Source organism: Ips typographus, linkage group LG4 (genome assembly GCF_016097725.1).
Source record: "Ips typographus isolate SLU linkage group LG4, UJ_Ityp_2.0, whole genome shotgun sequence".
Classification (NCBI taxonomy): domain Eukaryota; kingdom Metazoa; phylum Arthropoda; class Insecta; order Coleoptera; family Curculionidae; genus Ips; species Ips typographus.
Genome location: NC_138425.1, coordinates 2,611,942 through 2,633,450, shown reverse-complemented (window position 1 = coordinate 2,633,450; position 21,509 = coordinate 2,611,942). Strand labels below are relative to the sequence as shown.

The 21,509-nt window shown below is 35.0% G+C and overlaps 1 protein-coding gene across 2 annotated transcripts in view; it reads left to right on the top strand.

Annotated features, from left to right (window-relative positions):
- Positions 1 to 21,509, top strand: part of LOC145727867 (uncharacterized) — a 56,241-nt gene that overhangs the window by 30,935 nt on the left and 3,797 nt on the right. The window contains exons 3-7 of one of the 2 annotated variants that reach the window (XM_081977712.1): positions 1,070 to 1,316; positions 1,375 to 1,892; positions 1,955 to 2,108; positions 2,361 to 2,542; positions 17,314 to 18,525. In XM_081977712.1, the coding sequence (XP_081833838.1) occupies positions 1,070 to 1,316; positions 1,375 to 1,892; positions 1,955 to 2,108; positions 2,361 to 2,542; positions 17,314 to 17,507 (1,295 nt within the window). In that variant the 3' untranslated portion in view covers positions 17,508 to 18,525. Of the gene's footprint in view, positions 1 to 1,069; positions 1,317 to 1,374; positions 1,893 to 1,954; positions 2,109 to 2,360; positions 2,543 to 17,313; positions 18,526 to 21,509 lie in introns of those variants that run through there. The other variant, XM_081977713.1, reaches the window with a different exon arrangement.

Genomic DNA, 21,509 nt, shown 5'->3' with positions numbered 1-21,509 from the left:
TGCTCTATTTTTTTCTTGTACACAGCCCTTGTCGACTGCATTGTTACGTCTTTCTCTCCTGTGTTTACCCTCGTCCTTTTACAGAAGGTATTTACAATTAGTACCCTCACATTTACACTCCTTATGCGTCTGTGCAGATTTATGATACCACTTCTTATCCCTACAAGGCCCTACTATAGTCCATTCGCTCCTACTCTGTTCCCCCATTTCCTCCTTGGATAACGATCCCTCTTCCGAATGAGCATCTTGTTTTGTTCTAATCTGTTTTTATTTTCCTTTTTCCTGCTTTAATTCTGTCTTTTTACCTGTTTGTTTCCTTTTTTTAACTAATTACTTGACGTTTTTCTGCTTTCCTCAAATTTATACAGAGTCTAGTCTACATCCTTTAAATCAGTATAGTCTCCCCACAAACACATCCTAACTCATCAAATCATTCCTAAACTTTTTACTTTCTCTATCCTTTTTCTCAATCACTCTCTCAATTTCTTCAAACTCTAAGCTCTCCCTTAAGTTGCTAGTCTTAATCATTATTTACCAAGTCAACAAAAGTCGCAAGTTATACTTTTTCTATTCTTCTACTGCTTTTCTTTTCTGTTCCCTGGCAACAATACTCGGGGTATGATAGGCGTCTTTTACCTCAATTGACACAACATCACTTTTCCTTGTTTCTGCTCTTTTGGTTTTCTTAGTTGCGGCCTTATTATTCTAGCTCTATATCCTCGTTCTAGCTCTTCGATCGTCCTCTCCAACTCTTCTTCCGATTTGTTTAACAACTCTTTTTCCTCTTTTAGGTAAATGTTTTGACATTTGTTTTGTTACATTGTTACGTCATCCTATTTTTTGTTTGATTTGCTGCATACTATACATAAAGGACACAATATCACAGGGGGGTTCCTTGCTCTGGTCGAAGTGTACAGTCTATTTTCTCTAAAGCTTATTGAAATTGTAGAAAAGTGTAACAGTTAATGTTTGGAACCGATGATGTTCAATTTAAAAATGCCCATACTTATCATTATCATTCATATTATTTGATAGTTAGGATGTGGGAACATTTTGTTTTTGTTTTCAGAACCAATTTCATTTGGAATCAACCGTCTAGTATCAAAATCTGATGATGAAGATGAACACATTAACAACAACAATATTAAATATTGTCGAAAGGAAGATGCAACCAATTACTACAGTGGCGACGAACAAACTTCCCCTCGAAACGACCTCAACTGGGACCATTCTCCTTCTAGACCTTCGCCAAGTACCAGCCCTGAATTGGAAGTGGATTCGCCTGCGCATTCCAGGACAAACAGCCCATCTCCCAGGTTAGTTTCGTTTGTACTAGCTTTCTTAAATTAGATGTTATGAATTTAATTATTTTAGAAATTCACCAAGGCCTTCATCGGCAACGGACGTTAAAAAAACCGAATCTCCTAGCTTGAAGAAAAGTGAAGCGTTTTCGGTCACGGCGCTTCTGAGACCAGATAACCCTAAAAAACATTCCAAGTCTGCGCCCTGCTACCAAGAGACAATTTCGGTGACGCGTTCATATCTGTACCCACCTTTAGTTGACTTAGTTAAAGACGCTCAGTCTGTACAAAGTAAAAACACTCAGGAGTACAACAATGCTAGCATGCTTTCACGAGGTCTAGTCTATCCATCAATATTCACACCAGGCCTCTATCAGCCCAAAGAAGGGGAAGAAAGAAACTTTCTGTCAAACCATACCCAACTATACTTCAGTGCAATGGCTGCAGCTATGGCCAGTGGGAATCAAGCTCAGTACGCCCCTGGTCCTTCAGCTGAGGAAATCTACCGATTGCGACACTTTATGAGCAATCCTAGTGCTATTCATCCACACCATCACCATTTACTGATGAGACCAGGCATGATGCCATTAGGTGCGTAAGCTTTTGGTCTTTATTTCATACATTGCAACCTTAATTATTGTGTTTTTGCACAGGAGACGTCTACTCCTGCATTAAGTGCGAAAAAATGTTCTCTACCCCTCATGGACTGGAGGTTCATGCCAGAAGGTCGCATAACGGAAAAAGACCGTTTGCCTGCGAATTGTGTAATAAAACTTTTGGACATGAAATTAGCTTAAGCCAGCATAGGTAAGCTTTTACTATTTGATAACCAAATTACTTACAAAGTATCGTTCTTAGAACTTTTGCTGGAATAGTGTGGAAAAGAGTTTGACATATAAAGTTTTTCACTTTGTGTTTGCCATCATTTTCAAAGCTGTCTCATCAATGAATGAAGTATTGAACAAACATGTGACAAACTTTTAATTTGTTTTCCTCTGGATAGAACCTCAAAAACTGCTACACACTAAGTAATTAAAGAAATATTTTCATTTCTTTCAGAGCTGTACACAACGTTGAAAAAGTTTTTGAATGCAAGCAGTGTGGAAAAACTTTTAAGCGATCATCCACTTTATCTACACATCTCCTTATCCATTCAGATACTCGACCTTATCCATGCCAATATTGTGGCAAACGTTTCCACCAGAAATCGGATATGAAGAAACATACGTACATTCACACTGGTAAGTAAAACTTCTAGTTTTCTTTTTAAAGTCGTCAAGACAATCACAAATGAGTTAGTAGAAATCATTTATTTATAATACATTCGAGTTAATTAAAATAGAAATTTACACTAGTGTTTGTTTAATAGTGACTGACAATAATTTGCCAGTAAGAACAATACTTTAAAAGGACACTTTACAATGTTACCTTGATAATAATATTAAAATTCATTTTGTCAGAAAATTGAGATAATTTATAACCTACACCAAAGTACGAGCTCAGAAATACCGCGCGGGCACACTTTCCTACATCAATCAACCCTTCAGAGGGCGGATATATTAGCAGATTTGATGTCAAGGGAGAAATTGTCTGTCAAATAATAAGTAAGCGTGCTAGCACTGTGGTAGGACTAAATTAACTATGGTTGCTCGACGATTATGATTGTGATTAGTGTGAGTTATTAATAGGAAGATTTATCAAAAAAGCTGTGAATACCTGCAGTTATTACCGACAGTTTTAAACGTGTTTGGAAAGGAAATTTTTATTACAGTCTTAAATATAAAATACTCTGATTTAGCACTTGTGAGCGTTCCAGAAAAATAATTTACAAAATATGCACGTCTCTGTTTTAAAAGGCAACAAAAAATAATTCCTCAAGATTTTTTTTAATAAATCAAGACTTGCTTTGCCCGAGATTGGAGATTTCCCAACGGCACCGGTCGCCATTTCTAACTTGTTTTGCAACTGTCTCACGTTTTCAGTATTGGATATGTTGCTGAAAGCAACGAGCAATCCGCTTTTCCATAGGCGGCTCCGTCCAATTTTGCCTAAAATTCCGTCCAGGTGCACACACGAAACTTTCTAAATTCCCTCTCAAAGGTCTGAAATTATAGCCTTCTTGTTGTCTAATTAGTAAATAATTCACTGGTAAGCCGCCCCTGCAATTAATAAGAGCCGTCGAGACTCGGGGAAGGGTTGGGGCCGAGATATTGCCGTCTCTTGAGAGGAGATTTCTGTTGACGGGCGCTTAAATTAATTTAATTAAAATCGGTTCAACGTGATCTTAAGTTTTACAGCTCAAAATTAGAAGAAAAAGAACACTCCACATATCTCACAATTGTGTTTTTGGTTTTCGGACTATCAGAAACATCTTGACTGTCAAACGGATGACAAATTTATTTTTGTGTTATCTTACGTAAATTACTTACTAAGTTATACGTAAAAATATATACGGATACATACGGAAATTGTTCATTGCTTCAGTAGAGAAATAAGTTACAAATGCAACAACCCCTGCTATGGTATAGTAGGTGTGGATGGTGACAGATGTACTGCGACCTGCTTAGATCTATTGTACCCCATCTTCTTCTGCTATCTCAAGGTTTCCTTGTTCATAGCAGCCCCTCAAGATTTAGTTCCTTTAGGAATTTCAGGATCTTGAGTGGGTCTGTTCGAGGTATTTCTTCCACAGCCAGCTGGTAGAATCCCAGTGTGTTTAATCTTCTGTGGCGTACAGCATAACACTCCAGCAAGATGTGGTGGGGTGCTTCTGGTAAACCCCGTTAATAGCTTGAGACTAATTTTGCTGAGGTTAATCAGTGTCTTCGATCTTGCTCGGTTAAAATTGCCGAGGAGATCTTTGGCCTGCCTCAGTGCCATTTTATTAAGGCCATGATTGCGCAACTTTCCTCATAGTGGCCCTCCATGAACACACTGTATATGGAAGAGTTTAATGCGGATGTAATGTAAACTGTTTTTTTCTCTCAACCTTAAGAATCCAAGCTACTGAAATCAGTTTTCACTTGGTGACATTTTAAAGAATCAGAATCTACTAATGCCATTTTGGTGTTTGTGACCTGCAAGCACTGTTTGAGAACCTCTTGTAATACTTTCCAGACTCAGAAGTCAGTTTGAATGACACTTGTGACACTTTGGTGTTTGTAAGCTGCAAGAAACTGTTTGAAAGCTTCTATTTCTGCAGGAACTACCACATTTTCGCAAAAACTTGTTGATTTACTAAATCACATTATAAGTTTGTTAAAGTTGGCACCACAGTATTTCATAGCAATACGGAACGAACCTATGATATATTCTGCAACATTTCCTGGCCACATATTAACTTTTTGAGGTTCTTTTCACAGGACTCCAGACTCATTTTTTCAACCAAGCAAATTAGATTACGCCTCAAAACCTCAAAACACAGCAGTACTTCCAAAAAAAATTTCGTACGTATGACGAGAATAAACAGAGTTGAGCGATAACGAAACCTCCTTTAAACTCAATTCTCGGGCCTGAATAACAAATCCATCTCAGCTTTCAGCGAGTCCTGCACAAACTTTAATCTGCCGCCTGTTACCAAGGAAAATATTTAGCCAGGAGCCAATCTAAATTTGCTACTGCTCCATGTTCAACCCACCATGGGCGCCACAAAAGAAATCTCGAACGATCCCCGATACAAGAGAAAGGAATATCGTTATTAACGCCGTCACTGGATTGACGATAGAGCGTATCGAGAGAGCCACCATACCGTCTAGTGTTATTCCAGTCTTGCAAGTGGATTTTTCATTAAACTTTACTGGTTGACGCGACGCTGGGAAAACTTTACGATTTTCCGGACTTCCTCTACTCGATCATAAAATAATTTGGTTCTGGTTGTTTTGATTCCATCACAAGTGATTTTCCGGCAGGAAAAGTTTGATGATGAGGATCGATTGGTTTCCAGGCTCCACTTCTACTTCTTTTTTATTAGGGAATCTTTGAAAACCACGTTCACACAATTACCGAAATTGATTTCGAATAATTTGCTACCTCAAATAAATAAACTTGGAAAAAGACATGGAACAATTGGATGTCACAGGCTTGTGTGTTAACTTAGTTTACTATTAAACTCTGTATCAACATTTAGAAAGTCCCGATTACTTTAAAAGTAACAATCTTGCCTTTGACATTTCCAGCCCGGTTGACGTTAGTTATTATTTGCTAGATCATATTCATTACGTTTTCTTATTTTTATCATTTCTAATTTTGATGCATTTAAAATGTCAGAATAAATTGCAGATGATACCAATCATTAATGACATACTGGCTTTGGAATCACAAACACCTGATAGGGCTCAACTCTGTCAAACTGTCGAAATTCAAATTGTGTTTGAAAATCATGAAAACAGTCACCTGACCCCAAATAATGCAGTTTTTACAGTGAACATTATCTCAGACGTCAAATGATATCTGCCAAAATTCAAATTGAAAAAATTTAGTCTAAAAAATAGAGAAAACTGTCACCTGACCCTAATGACTACAGTTTTAAAATTGAAAATTTTCTGGGACATCAAATTAAATCTGTCAAAGTTTACATTGATAAAGAAATTGAGTTTTAAAATGATTAAAACTAACCAGGGTTATTGTAAACCTGAAAATGTTGCAGAACGTCAAATTTAAAGTGTCAAAGTTTGAATTTGACCATGAAAAAATTGAAGCTCTCAAATTTCAACAGAAGAAAACTGTTGACAAGATGATGACGTTAAAAAAATAGTTAAAACAGTAGTCACTGACACTGAAATCTCCTCACTTGATGATTGTCAATTGACATACAAATATTGATTGCAAATCTACGGTTTCACATGAAAAATGAATAAAATTCTTATTGTAATAAAAAAACAAGATTGTTCTCAAGTTGCACATATGACAACCTGACCTGACAACCCGTTCCCCGAACAACCAACTGTTGTTTCGCACCCGAAAGTTGACAAGACGCTTAAAACGGGCTTTCGTCTTTGTTGTCTCTTAACGAGTCATAACTCTATGATTCCGGGGATTTTCTCGGAGCTTTTAATGATAATTGAACTTTAGTATCTGGAAGTTCGTTCTAAAAGCGAGCTCCCTCGGCACAGTGCGGCACGTGTGGGGCTCAAGTTACACGCCGAAGCCAATAACGTTAATTGTATTAGTATTGAGTGGCATTGGCCATTCTCACGCTTCGCCCCTGCGTATAGGGGGGTGTCATCGTCATCTAGAGAATACCCGAGCAATCTTTATTACTTGGCGGATTATTAATTCGCGAATGGATTGTAGGGCTATTAAATGTGTCATCCCGGAATGCAATTATCGGATTGTATTGCCGTAAGTAAGTATGGGCTGAAAGTTCCCATTCGAACATGTGGAACGAAATCCGGGAGTTCCACGCTGGAAAATCGTAATCTCTCAGTCGGGAAATGAAGCGGCCGGAATGCGCTCTATTGCTGCCATAAATCACGAGAGCCATTAGCCAGCCTGGTCTCGGATTTTGTCGGTATTTCCAAATGGCATTCCGATTCATTTTAATAATACACTGGCTTCTTCATTTCAACTAAATTACTCGTGTACTCTCCTCTTTTTATAATTTTTTTAGATACTAGGTACACACAAGCAAATTTCACTAAGCATTCTTTGTCTTACTAGAGTCTGTTATTATTATTAAGATGACATAATTAATCAAAAAATCTATTTGGCAAATAATGTTATTGTCATTTCATAAAATAAAGCACTGGAATTTCATTCTGTAATGTTGATAGGAGCGTATTGTATCATTTGACGTAAAAGAGTTACGATTGGATTGTGATTTACAGAACAATGATGAGTAATTTTTGGTCCAGTTTGTTTGGTTCTAATTGTTGGGTTTTAATCAGCAGCACGGCAATAACTTTGAACGTTTTATTTATGATAAATAGAAAACTAAACATGACAGCCCAAAAATTACAGGACATCTCCAGAAACACAGTTTTTTAGTTGGTTTAAATTCTGGAGTATTCACTGGTTCTTTAAAGATAACACACATCTAGAGGTTACAATTTTTCTAGTTTTATTGACCCACAGGCGATAACTTCCTAAAGAGTATCCAACAAAAAAGTACTCATCACAACGATAATCAAGCTTTTTGGTTAGTTTCAGCTTTGCCTCCAAAGAATTGTAAATTTTGTAAAAATTCCAAAAATTATGTTTTTGCAAAAGAGCGCCTTGAAAATGACATCTCAAAAATCCGTTGATCGGTCAAATGACACTACTCCACGTGATATTACTGTCATTTGCAAAATAATGATCATGTGACAAACTGTCAGATGATGACATGAAACGCGCTCTAATCTAATAAGAAATTGTTGAATGATATCATGTACATACAATGCACTCTTTGTGAAGATACAATTTGTGATAATTTAGCTAAACTGTAACAAAATGCATTTTAAATAAGTAAAATTCTATGTAATATGGCGTTTCCAAAACAAAAACAAACTTAAAAACTGATGATTGTTATCAAGAACTGAGACTTTTTATGTCATTAATGATAATACTAGGTTGCAAAAAGAGGAAAAGTGAGAGGAAAAGTTTAGATAAATCATCTATTTGATGATCAGGAAAACCCAGAAGAGTGCGATAAAATAACATCAATCAACAATTTATTAGAAAGTCAGAGGGGATTTTGTGACGTCATTTAATAGTATCACATGCTCATCGGTTTGAAAATGTCAATGATGTCACGTGACTTAACAGAAAATTGTTGAGCTGTTATTTTCAAGAGACCCTTTATTAAAACATATGTATTTTTGTTATTTTCAATAAACTGCTAGTTTGAACCATATCATCATAACATCATCATTTTCAAAATTTCGGTTTTTTTCTCCGGAAGTACTAAGAATTTTTAAATTTTAAAGCTGCATTTTAATCTACTCCCAATTGCTCAAATTTGCCCCAATTCAAACTTCCTTGTATCTCTTCAAATAACCGAGTTCCCCATGGTGAGGCTCGTAAAACGAGCACCCTGTAACTTCAAAAATACAGATTTTAATTTTTTCAACATATTTTGTTTTATAAGTTTTAAAATTCCTGACAGTTATCACGTGGTTTTAGAAGATAGTTTAGCTAGGCAGTCACGTGACAACTGTCATAAATTTCAAAAACACGTTTTATATGAAATACTGCAAGAAAACTGCTCGAAACTTTAATTTTTGCAACTTTTGAGAACAATTTAATATTTTAGACGTTAGTGACATAATTTTAGAACACTATTTAGCTAAACTAAACAGTCCCGTGATAATTGTTAAAATAACTGTCATAAATCCCAGAAACACGTCTCGTTTCGAAAACTGTGTTAAACTTATGACTGTTGTAAGCCCATTTTGGAATCCTCATTAAATTTCCTATCCAATAACATGAAAAAACACCACAACATTTGGAACAGTCAGGGAGAAAAGCGGTGTCAAAGCTTGAACTGTCAGAAACCCAATTTGAAAAGACAGTCAAGGACAAAATTGCTGGTAAAACCCACTTGGAGTGAGAAAATGACTGTTTTAAGCACATTTTTGGAATCCTCATTAAATTTCCTATCCAATAACATGAAAAAACGCCACAACATTTGGAACAGTCAGGAGAAAAGCGGTGTCAAAGCTTGAACTGTCAGAAACCCAGTTTAAAAACACAAGGACAAAATTGTTGGTAAACCCACTTGGAGTGAGAAAATTATTCTTTTAAGCACATTCTTGAAATCCTCATTAAATTTCCTATTCAATAACCTGAAAAAAACACTATATAATTTTGTACAGCAAAGGAGAAATACAGTGTCAAAGTTTGAACTGCCAGAAACACAGTTTGAAAGGACAGTAAACTGAAAAAATACTACAAAATAAAACATGTGGATTTGGCCATTCGTAGAATATACATATGTTTCACAACCTGCATGGCAATGTTATTATACACAAAAATAACAACCGGCGAATGGTAGAAGAACCACAAAAACGATTAAACGGTAGACTTGGCAACATTGGTCCAGACTCTCACTCTGTCATGTGGGAAAGTACCACTTTCCGCTCTTGTTAAGGAAATTCACTAGTATTCTTTTTTAATAGCAAATTAACTCAGCAATCATCATTCAAGAACAGAAGATTGCGAAATTCTACTTCCAAGAACGTTCTGCTTAAAAGAGTCGTTTTGAAGCCGCTTACAGTAATTCCTTTTGAAAAATAAAGAAGTTTGAATGTCGTATAAAGTCGAAACAGAGCCAGATTAAAAAGTCATGATATGGCAACCGGGAGTTACATAAACTGGTTAAATGCGGCCCGAATCCCTTTCAGGGAACCCTCTTCGAGCAGTAATAACCGTAAATTCTATTAAAACATAACCACAGCGCGAAATCTGCCGCCATTACGGCGATGCTTCCGCAGTCATCTGTTTTCGGTTCTGGCCGCCCGCGACCTCTTAATAGAACCCATTACGGAGCCCGCTCAATCTTTTTGAAAGCTTTCTCGAACGCCATAACGCTCAATTATTAAGCGTTATTGCCTGCGCTCTATTTTTGATTTTCCGCTTTGTTTTTTACGGGGAGGTAAGATTTACGACGCGAAATTGTGAATTTATGACAACAGTGAGCGATAATATTTCAGAAAAAAAACAAACGTCAGTCGTGCTCTTAAAAGTTATGCAATAATTGTATTAACAATAATAATTGAGAAACCAACACACTTGTGCAACCTGCTTAGAGTAAATACGAACGTGCTCGACAAGTGGCTGAGTGCCTTTGACAAGTGCACATCGCCAGCTGCCGAGGGGTGAATTATGAAAACACCCTATTAAAGGGTGGCTTTTTGTTACCGCTCTTAAACGATGGGGATTATTGACACCGTGAGATGCAGAAATTAAAAAATAATATGCAGTGCGACGCTTATGCCATCTGGTCTGAACCGACAAGCCTGCTCATTTTTAAGGAATAAACAAATTGATTTTCAATTAAAGTAAGTCGATAAAACATGCTTAGGGTAAAAATTTTAGTAATTATTATTTAAGTTTCCTGGACTGTTAGCTGCCTAATTACTAAATCAAAATAAAAAAGAAAAAATGTTAATTTATTACAACAAAATGCCTACTATTTTTTTTCTTCTTCTACTTCTTTAATTAGACCAGTTGATCTTTTAGTTTGGTAGCCTTGGGATGTCGATAGATATTGTCTTTCAATCTGGTTAGGTGGATTTCCTGGAAACTATCTTCCGCTGGTCTGCTCTGGAATGCTATCCGATGCAGTAGATCTTTTGTCATTAGGGTTATATGAGCATGCCATTGTCATTTCCTTTGGTGACACGTCTTGCACCTGACATTCATCTCTTATAACTTCGTTCCTGTCTCCTTCCTTTTTGTCTTAATTGTCCCTTCTCGAGCTTCAATACCGTAAGTAAGTCATGTCTGCGGTCGATACGCATATATTTATTTGCCCATGCCACCTGTCGTAAGCATTCTGCTATTTTGGTGATCTGAAGGCGAACTCTCTAACGAATAGCAAGGAAATTTCTTTGCTATCATAGAAAACCCTTCTCTATCGTAATATATGGTACTCTCTACGTTTCAATTGGCGAAGATCGGCACTCAACGTAGCTATTCGAGTTGTGCAAAATAGAAAAACCAATTGAGGTCTTACTATGATTTTATCTCTCTTGTGGCTATTATAAATTTTGTATTTGCCAATCTTTCTTTTCCGTCGTCTTCTAAAATTCAAATGTTTTGTTTTTTAACCTTTATGCCCGTCAATGTCAACATTGTGTCAATAAAGTTGGATTGGGGACCAATTGATTGTGTTTGCACCCCCCTTTCTTTGTTTTTGAGTTTTTAGTTAAAGTGTTAATGCATCTATTAGTTATTGTTTTTGAGGTGTAAGCTGTTCATGATGGAATGGTTGTGTTATGGCTATATGGGTTCCATCAACACATCCTAAAGTCCCATCCTACTTTCTTCACAAAATGCATAAAAATTGGTAGCATGTTTACAAGCAACTGAAAAATATTAATGGTCTTACAAGAAAATAAGAAACTGAAGAGACAGAACTACAATAAATAAAACCAACAACAAAAATGACAACAAAACGGATTATTTTAGAATGTAAACTTTGAAATATATGATTAATTACTGAAAAAGAAAGTAAAAAACGTAGAATTATTCAAATTATTGTCATTGAAACTTGTCATTAACCCTGGATACGACGAAACAAGTAAAAGCCCTAGATTTATTACTAGAAATTAGTCAATCTTTTTAGAACCGATAAGTTCCCGTTTTCTGTTGACGGTGTCAGCCGAATGTGATAGAAAACAGCTTAGAGAGTACCAACAGTTAATAGAAAGAAATTTTCTTTCTTGTCTATTTCTATGCGTTTTCTATTTCCTACATGGTTACGGAGTTCGCCTTCTGATTTCTCAGAACATTCACCGGATTGTGGTGGTCCGATATGTCCAAGCCCACGTACTTAAACTAGGATACTTGCTTGATAGGATGATTTTGGACTACGAGCTTACATCTTATGGATTCTCTGGTTAGGGTCATGTATGTACATGGATTTTCCTACTGATATGTTCATGTTTAGTTGTGTTGCTGTAAGATGTAATATATGGAGCTGTCGTTTTAGGTCATCCATTGCTTTTGCTATGATTTTGTCCATTAGGTTGAATAGAAATGGGCTACCACTACAAACGCTAATGAGTCCGAATTTTAATAGGAATTTTTCAAGATTTTTTCATTTAAGAAAAAAATAGTATTTAAAGCTATAATGTTTAAAAGGCCCGCCAGTATGACGTAGTACGCTATTGAGCTTGCCTTAGAAAAGGGAAAGAAGGAAAAGTTTGTCCTGTTTTAACTTTGTGAATTACTACCTACCTATCGCATAATAATATTGTCACGTTTAGGAGTGCGTAGTGAGGGTTGGTGGATAAACAGCTTCTGTCACAGAATATACGGTGTAAAGTACATGAGGTTATGTCGAATGCGAATATCTGAACCTGTCACAATATCCATCACATGAAAATATAGAAAATTAAAAATACAGCATAATAAAAAAAACTAATACAGTTAGTTTCAATGAAATAATTGGCAGTAAGACGATGTTTGCATTAAATTATAGAATGAGATTGATAAGCAACGTTTATGATTAATAATAAAACTAGTTAGTAACTTTTTTGATGATCCTGACAACGTTTTAAAGCACCTATTGCGCACAGCTACGTCGCTAAGTTTTGTGCCCTTTTCCAACTATTATACGTGTATCCTTCTCTATTAATCGTCATTGAAACAGCAAAGAAATGCTCTAGTTTTCAACCCATACCAACAAATACAAATATCAACCTAACCACAGTTCGCGGCGTAAACCATGTCACAAATCAAAATAAAAAAGCAAAAAGATTATCACATCCAAAAGTTTGCTACGTTAATAGTTATAGACAGAACAGGAAATAGAATGTTTCGTAAAAACGTGAGCGTTGTATTTTTGGTTGAAATTTGAATATTAAATTTTTGCTTTCATACTTATATTTCAAATTTAATAATTATATAATATAAAATAACATAAATATATATAAAATATTTTCAATATTTCAAATAATGATAAAAACTGTATTTTTTTTTCAATCTATAAGAGTGAAATGCTTGATGTTCAGAAAACCATTACTGTAAATCAATTAATTTTTTTTTTCTAATTTTGGCATATAAAGTGACACTTTTCAAAACTGATAAGAGTGACAAAACGTTTTACTTTTCGTAACTAGTTACGAAAAGATGGAACATTTTCAAGACTTTCTAAGCTGCGACCAACCGTAGCGCTCGCAATTTTGAAATGTCCGTAAAGCGTAGAGCATGAATATGCAACTCTACATACATCTTAAGTAATTTTAATTAATTTAATCATGCGTTTATCAAAGGCATTTGTAAGGATGAGTGGTCTTATTGAAATTTACATGTGTCAGAGATTAATTTGTCTTTCATATTTTATATTATCCTTTTTATTTTTGAATTTAAACTTTTCTTCAATTTCCAGTGAAATAAAACTGTGTATTCCGTCACCCGGGCCACATCTTTTTTTTTCTAATCAATTAAAAAAACGAAAGAGGGCACTTTCATTTATTTTTTAGCCTCGACGGATTTTTCTAGGGACGCTAATTAGGTTTGGACGTGGCGGCACGTACCAGCGCTTCCTTTTTGTCTCGATTCCTCACTGTTTTTTCGACGCTCCCCCGTCTTTTTAAGGACAATTCGTGTAATGAGAATGCCATCTGGATTTTGAAGGCAATCTTTCTGTACGGTATGACTAGAGTTTTAATCAAGCCGGTTTACGTTATTTATTCAGCAACAATAATTATTTAAACTGTTAACAGTAGTACATAAGGCCATGAAAGTTGCATTCAAATGATATACCAACTAATCAAACTCAAAGTCAAAATGCCTTTTGTGATTCTCTTAGGACAAAACAAGTTTTAGAAAAAGTTCACTTATTTTTGAAAAAAAATTAACTTACTCTACTTTACATTCAAATTTTCATGATTAAACAGCTTATGAAAAACTGCCATTTTTGCTATAACAATGCACGTTAGATACATCAATATTTAAAATAATTTGCATTTTTTGCATTCTTGGATAGTGGTTAATACCAATTAAAAACACTGCAACTAATTTTCTAATAGTCATGACTAGAGTCCGGATTTCTAGAAATTTAGTTTTTTGTAAATAATAAAAGCAACCATCCTTTGACATCTAATCTGAACGAGATTTTGTTGATGCTTTTTTTTTCTTTTTGTGCTTATTTAAGTTTTTTGTGCTTATTTACTGCTATTTTTGTATGGTGTAACTAGTTTTTTAAAAACAAGCTTTTCAAGTTTTTAAAAATAAACTAAACTAATAACTGCTTTGACAAAAAATTTCTATATTGAGATATTGAAAGCTTCTGAACGACAAAAACATATTGCTAAATGTATAAGAATCAATTTGACCAAAAAAATTCCAAATGCTCCTGAAGTAGTCTAAAAAAATGTAAAAACATTCCGAAACACTATAGAACCTCTAAAATGCCTTGCAAAGCTTACAAAGCAGCCTAGAAGCTTCTAAAAGCTTCCAAATGCTTTTCAATTTATCTAGAAGCTCTCAAAAGCTTCCGTATGCTTCTAAAGCAGTTTAACAGCTTCCAAAAGTTTCTAAAACCGACTACAAGGTTGCCAATTGCAATGCACAAATGCCTTAAAGGCAGTCCAGCCCCTTCAAGGCTCTTTAAACTGTCCAAACAAACACCTTCCAAATGATCCTAAAGTAGTCTAAAAAGGTTTTAAAACACTACAGAAACTCCAAAACGCTTCTCAAGCAGCCTAAAGCCTTCCAAAATAGTCTAGAAGTTTCCAAAAGCTTTTAGAACACTCTAAAGACTTCCAAACAAACTTCAACTAGTCTAGAAGCTATTCAAAAATTTCAAGGCAGTCTAAAAGCTTCCGTATGATTCTAGAGCAGTTTCAAAGCTTCCAAAAGTTTAAATTCACATGTCTTAAAAGCAGTCCAGAACCTTCAATGCTCCTAAAGTAGTCTAAGAATATTTCAAAACACTACAGAAACTCCAAAATACTTCTTGAAGCTTCCAAAATCATTTAGAAGCGTCTAAAAGATTCCAAATGCTTTTAAACTAGTCCAGAAGCTCCCAGAAGATAGTAAAGCAGTTTAGAAGCTTCGAAAAAATTTTGTGAACCGTGTAAGAGATTCCAAATGCCTCTAAAGCATTCCAAAACCTTCAATATGCTGTTTAAACAGTCCAAAAATCTTCCAAATGCTCTCAAGTAGTTCAAAAAACTTTTGAAAGTTTTCAAAACAGTCTAAAATCTTTCGTGCTTCTAAAGCATTTTGAAAAAAATAATTTGCGTCCGGACTCTAGTCATGACTAATTTTAAAATCTGCTTCTTAGCCTTACACATATTCCCAGAACTTCAATCGGATATCAAATAAATCTGCAAGCATCCGAAGCAGCACTGTATATAAATCGAAGGCGTAAATTAGTTCGCGAGTACTTCAAGTCAAATGGCCACACAAAAAACAAATAATATTAAAAAACCCGCTCACGTAAAACTCATCAAAATAATAAATAAGGCCACCGTTTCAAATAAAAATTACCCTGTCGCGGACCAACATTCTTTTCTTGTTACCAAATCAATTAACGTCCTTCGTGTTTCTTATAATTAGACTTTTCGTAATTAGAAAAACGCCATTTTTAAAATTGCCTCAAAAGAAAAAAGGGGAGAAAACGAGGACGATTTCGCTCTAAATGTCGTGTGTTTTTTCTCTGAGGGTAAACTTGACAAAAAGCGTCACTCCCATTACAAAACGCAATCATATTAAGAAATAATTGCAAACGAGGATCCTGTTACACAAAAATGCTAATTCAAGATTATTCGGTAACATATGCCGTGATATGGCAGTGGGCCATTTGTTGTGCACTAATTTTATTTGCACCCCTATAGAACGCAAACGAGGGGGGTTTTCGTACGCATATCATGATTAGATAGATATGTTCCCAACATACAGAATATTCTGAATTGCAAGGACATATATTTAACAGCACAGTTTGCAACTAAACAAACGTTAAGGTCAATGAAATATATAAAATATCGATTATTGTATGACATTTTACTGTATACACAATTATTTTAAAATTCTATGTAGCTTAAGAATTGTGCTGTAGACGTCAGTCTAAATGCACTTTTTTGATAATTTTTGCAACATTATCTTTGACTGCTTAAGTATCTTTGGAATTTGGAATGGTACTGCCGGTTGAGAATGGAAAAACGGTTAATAAATAGCAGCACTCAAACCCTGTATGGAAAAAAATGCGAAAAAGATAAATATTTTTTAGGAATCATAACAAAAATTCCTTTTTTGAGATGCGTTGAATCCTGATCAGAAAAAATTGCACGCCCTGTCCAATACAAGGTGTAAAATTTCAACAAGAAAATCTTGCTTCACGATCAGTCAAAATCACAATTATGAAGGTGTAAAATACTGTTAGACTGCTCTAAATTGATTCTGCTGTTTTTCAACCATTTTTTATAGTTTCAAATTTTTCTAGATCGGATTATGACAGGTCACACTTATATAAAATTTAAAAAGCGAATATGGCAAATTTTACCATAATAATTCTAAAAGTATCTGGTAAATATTGCATGTTTCTTAGGAAATTTTTTAGAGGCTTCCACTAGCAACTGTAAATATAAGATTTCAATAGAGCTTCTAACACATTTTAGTCTTATTTTTGTAAAGAATAATTTTAAAAATTGTTATTTTTTGTTTTTGTCTAGTCTGGCAACGGTCAAATTTTTGGCGGTTGTGGCGTCACTCTAATTTTGATTGATGTTCGTAACATATTCCCAAAATGTAATTCAATAAAACTCTGTTCCGTATGTGCAATAACACGTTCCTTTAAATCAATCTCCCGTTTAAAATCTCGAAGCTGAAGAAAATCAGGGCTTAATAAACCTCGACCTTTAACCCTTAACACGTCACCTCAATCATTCCCAAGCCGCCTCGTTCATTCCGTTCCCGGTTCATTTTTTTGCTCATTAATTTGCGCTATTGCATTCCTTTTCGCTTGTGTGGATCGTGGATAATTCTGTCTCGCTCTGGAAAGTTTCCATGGAAACGAGAGGGCACGGGCGGGGCCTTTTGGAACGAATCACGGCTCCCACAAAACGATTGCAATCGATAACCGAGTCGTAGAAATGCTTTTTAAGATGTGCTGCTCGTGTACGCGAAGATTGTGGAAAATGGAATTATTACGTCAATTTACGAAAACTACTTCTCTTTGAAATGTGCATCATTGACAGTTTCGCCATAACCAGTTGAAGAAAAGAGCTATATTAAAGAAAGTTAAAAAACATTTCTTAATTTTATAATATAGAGCAAGAACAAGGAACAATGATTGTTTTTAGTTTTTGTTCCAATTTAATATTCATTTTATATTACTAAGAAAATCTTCTTTGTTTTTCAGGTGAGAAGCCGCATAAATGTACTGTGTGTGGAAAAGCTTTCAGCCAATCCAGTAACTTGATAACGCACTCTCGGAAGCACACCGGATTCAAGCCTTTCGCCTGCGATTTATGCGGACGAGCCTTTCAACGAAAAGTCGATCTCAGACGTCACAAAGAGACTCAGCATACCGAACTCAGACCAATTGTCACATAGTGCCAGAGTACCGGAAGTGGTACCGTAACAGGAACGGTGCGATTTCCGGATAGTGCCAACCTGGAACCGACCACTTTCAGGTCTCAGGAATCGGGACTGGCACGGTTCGAGGACGTTTGTTGGACCAATGGTGTTTAAATGTGACGTTAATTTTAATGACGTATATCTGTGATTCTTAGTTTTTTGTGACACAGGGCTGCACTTTATTGTAAATTTGTCTAACTATAAATTTATTCGTACTGTACATTGCCTGCTGCTTATCGATTTTTTTAAATGTAAACCAAAGAAATATTTGAGAATATGACACTGAACTGCCAACATAGGTAAAGAAGGTTTGTCTACACAGAGTGTCTCAACAATGTTTAACTACAGGTAACTGGTATCAAAGCAAGTCGATTTATCTGCAATTCAATATTTTTTAACGTAAAATACAAGGTTTTCTTACTTTTCTTAAAAACTATTAAAACTTACATTACCTTAGATCAAAAATTCAGAGCCATGTTTAATGGCCCCTCTATGAACTACATGACAATAGTCAAAGAAATTGTGACTAAATTGACTTTTATTTTTTAGCAGCTACCTGTGGTCAGGAGTTGTCCAGATCTTTGACAGACACCTTACACATTTCTTTTAATTAATATGAACTGTTTTAAGATCAATAATTTAGTAAAATTTGCAGTTATAGAGAAAACTTTATGTTGATCTTTCAGTGTCCCTTCGTAAAAACCTGAATGTGTACATAAGAGATTTCTGATTGTTAAATGATAAATAGTCCCTTCTTTCTTTGATCTTTTCTCTTTTTTCTAATATATTTATGAAAGTAATATTAAGTGTAATAGCTGTAAAAAGTAAATAAAATTGTGCAATTACTAGAAAGTGCAATACGACATGATACCCGTTTCTACGAAATTTAAAATAAAAAAACATATCAGAGACGTAACAATTAGGGACACATTGTAAAACTCCACTTGTATAGTTAATTTTTCCGGAAAAAAATAATAAAATTGTATTAGATACATCTTGAGGCGTTTTTCTTGTTGAACCAAAAGGAACTAGAAAGTCTTCCCTAAGGCCATGAAAAATTCAGGAAATTGCAGGACAAATCGTCGCTGTGGAACATCGCATGTCCAGGGAGCATTTGTCGGCTTACTCACTTGAGCCGGTCATGTCCCACCAGAAAACAGATAACTCACAATCTCTGTCGGCATTAAATTTTCATCGAGACATATTTTCGTAAATTTGTTGTTTTTTCTGTTAGGAACGTGTACGAAAATCTACGGTTTAAACAGGTTCAACGTTTCTTTCAGAAGCCGTCATTCTAAAGAATTGAAATTCGTCTGCTTTTATGGGGTGGGCTCTCTAGGGAAATTCAATCAGCAACTCGGCCTGTGGTCAGTCTGCCGCCCCACGCAAATTATCGGACCCTTTTACGAGCATCAGGACCGGACTACACAGAAATGTCAATACCTGATTTTTTATGATTGACCGGTTAGTGAAGTCAGCTTATTATGCCAATGAGCATCTTATACGAAATGGAAAATGTATCATTACTGTCGAATGATTGTGTCCAGTTAACTCTAGAGATATTGTCACGTTTAAATTGTAAGCCCTTTTGATAAACGCCTCTACAGAGATCTTGTTTCAGAGGTAGAATCAAACCACTTGGTAGAAAATTCTATTTTAATAACTAAATAGCAGAACACTAAATGACAAAATGGTTGGTTTATCCACTTAGTGAATTGGAATAAAACCTTCAAACATAATTCCTAAAAGTAACACTTTAAACAATACCTTAAAATAACTAAATAGATTATACTTACATTTGTTAAACAATGATGAGGGCAGCTTTCTGGAGGGTTTGGCACTCGCGATTTATTATAATTTAGGAAATAGTTTACTATTCAATTAATTTACGAACCCAGTGCGGGTTGCAGAATTCGGGACGACTACATCATGGGGTTATGAGGCGGAGTCTCCGACCGTCTCCCTTACCAACGCATGTCGAGCTTAATTTATACCCGATTGATTGGCTGACGTAACGCTCTTTCTGTATAGCAGTAGCGGTGATTTGTCATCGCTAAAAATAGCGATGATGCACTAGGTATGTGCATTCTGACTGTAACCTGCCATCTCCGAATATCTGCTTTAATTTAATGAATTTATTATTTTAAATCATAAGTTCATATTTTAAATTAATGGATTTTCCATTCGTGACAATATTCCTTAATTTTCCCATCGAATAAAGAATATCCACATATTTTGAACGAATAACATGTTTATTATCTCATATTAATAAGTCATTAAGCACAAGAAAATAGAGCACAAACATAAACTATACTACCATGAAAAAAACGAATTAAACTGATAAGAAAGTTACCAGTTCTTTAGGCAGTTACCAGCAATTTCTAGAAATTGCCTGCAATCTTGCGTGCATCCGCATTTGAGACCAAAATGACCTCTCTGTGTACTTAGTAGTACCGCCATACTGAACCACTTTTGTCTCCCACTTTAGTTGCTTTTTATGCTATTTTTATCTTAAATAAGAGGCCATGAAGACACAAAATTTGACATTTGATCAAAAGCTATTTCGATAGAATCCGCAGTCGGAGGGAGCCACTTTACTTTTTTTCTAAAAATCACGTGACCCCATGATTACAAAATTATACTGAGGCCACGTGACCTTTGGATCAGATCGCGTTTAGATAAAAAAAAAACGACTAATTACTAGTTGTCATTATTGTTGTCACTATCACATTTATTTTGAATTTAAAACTTGAATATCGTTCACTAAAATGCTAAAAGGTATTAAAAGTAAAGTTTAAGGCCTGCTTTATACCTCCCATTTAAGAATTAAATTAAATTTAAATTTCCACTAAAATTAATATTTAAACTAAGAAATCTTGTTTAGGTTTATACTACAAATTAATAATTAGAAAAATAAATGACTGTTTTGACTTACTGGACGTTCGACGTTAATGTTTGACGTTGACGTTTCTATTGTCATCGTCATTACGCGTGTTTTGTGGATAAAGAAAATTTTTATTAAAATAATTTAAAATATTTGTTCTTAAACCACTTTTCCGGTAAAAAATCCAATTATGGAAATAGACGATTCAAGTCTAATAGACTACGTATCGCAATATCCATACTTATATGACAAAACTAACAAAAGCTATAAAAAGCTATATTCTTTAAATTTTTGCAAGAGTTTAATGAATCAAAAAAATATACACACCAGGAACCAACATTTGTTAGGATTATGATGCTTCACAGACTGACAGAAGACAGCAATTTACATCATGAGTGATGACAAGTATGACAGTGATAGTTCCGAAAGTCAACGAATTTAAACGAATTAAGCCGAACTTTAATAAAGTTGGTTTAACTTTAACTTAAAATTAATTTTAGTTTAGTATAAATGGAAAGTATAAATGGGCTCGCTTGTAAGTTCACTTTCAGCTTTGATAAATTAATTTTAGTTTAGTATAAATGGAAAGTATAAATGGGCTCGCTTGTAAGTTCACTTTCAGCTTTGATAAATTAATTTTAGTTTAAATGAAAGTTTAGTTTAATTGTTAATTGAGAGGTATAAAGCAGGCATAAGTTGTATATTTGTGTTGTTCGTGAGTTTTGTGAGTGATATGAGGCTGTCATATTATGAACCAAGCGCAACTTCTAGCAGTTTTAAGTTTCCTAATTTCGAAAAAAAAAACGACTTATTTAAAGCTTAGAAAAATTCATGGAGCGAGCAGAGCTTTTTTGACGTCACGATGACGTAATTTGGCAAAACTATAATTTGGCAAACTGTCGAATTACGTCATTGTGACGTCAAAAACGCTGAGCGTGAAAACGAATGCGACCATTGTATTACTTGTATGTTGATTGACTATGCAGTATAAAATAGCATCACAAATAGCATGTTGTAGTGTTATCTATAGTATTATTAGATTTGCATTACATTCGATTTACTATTTACTATAGTACACATCGTTTTGTCAAAGC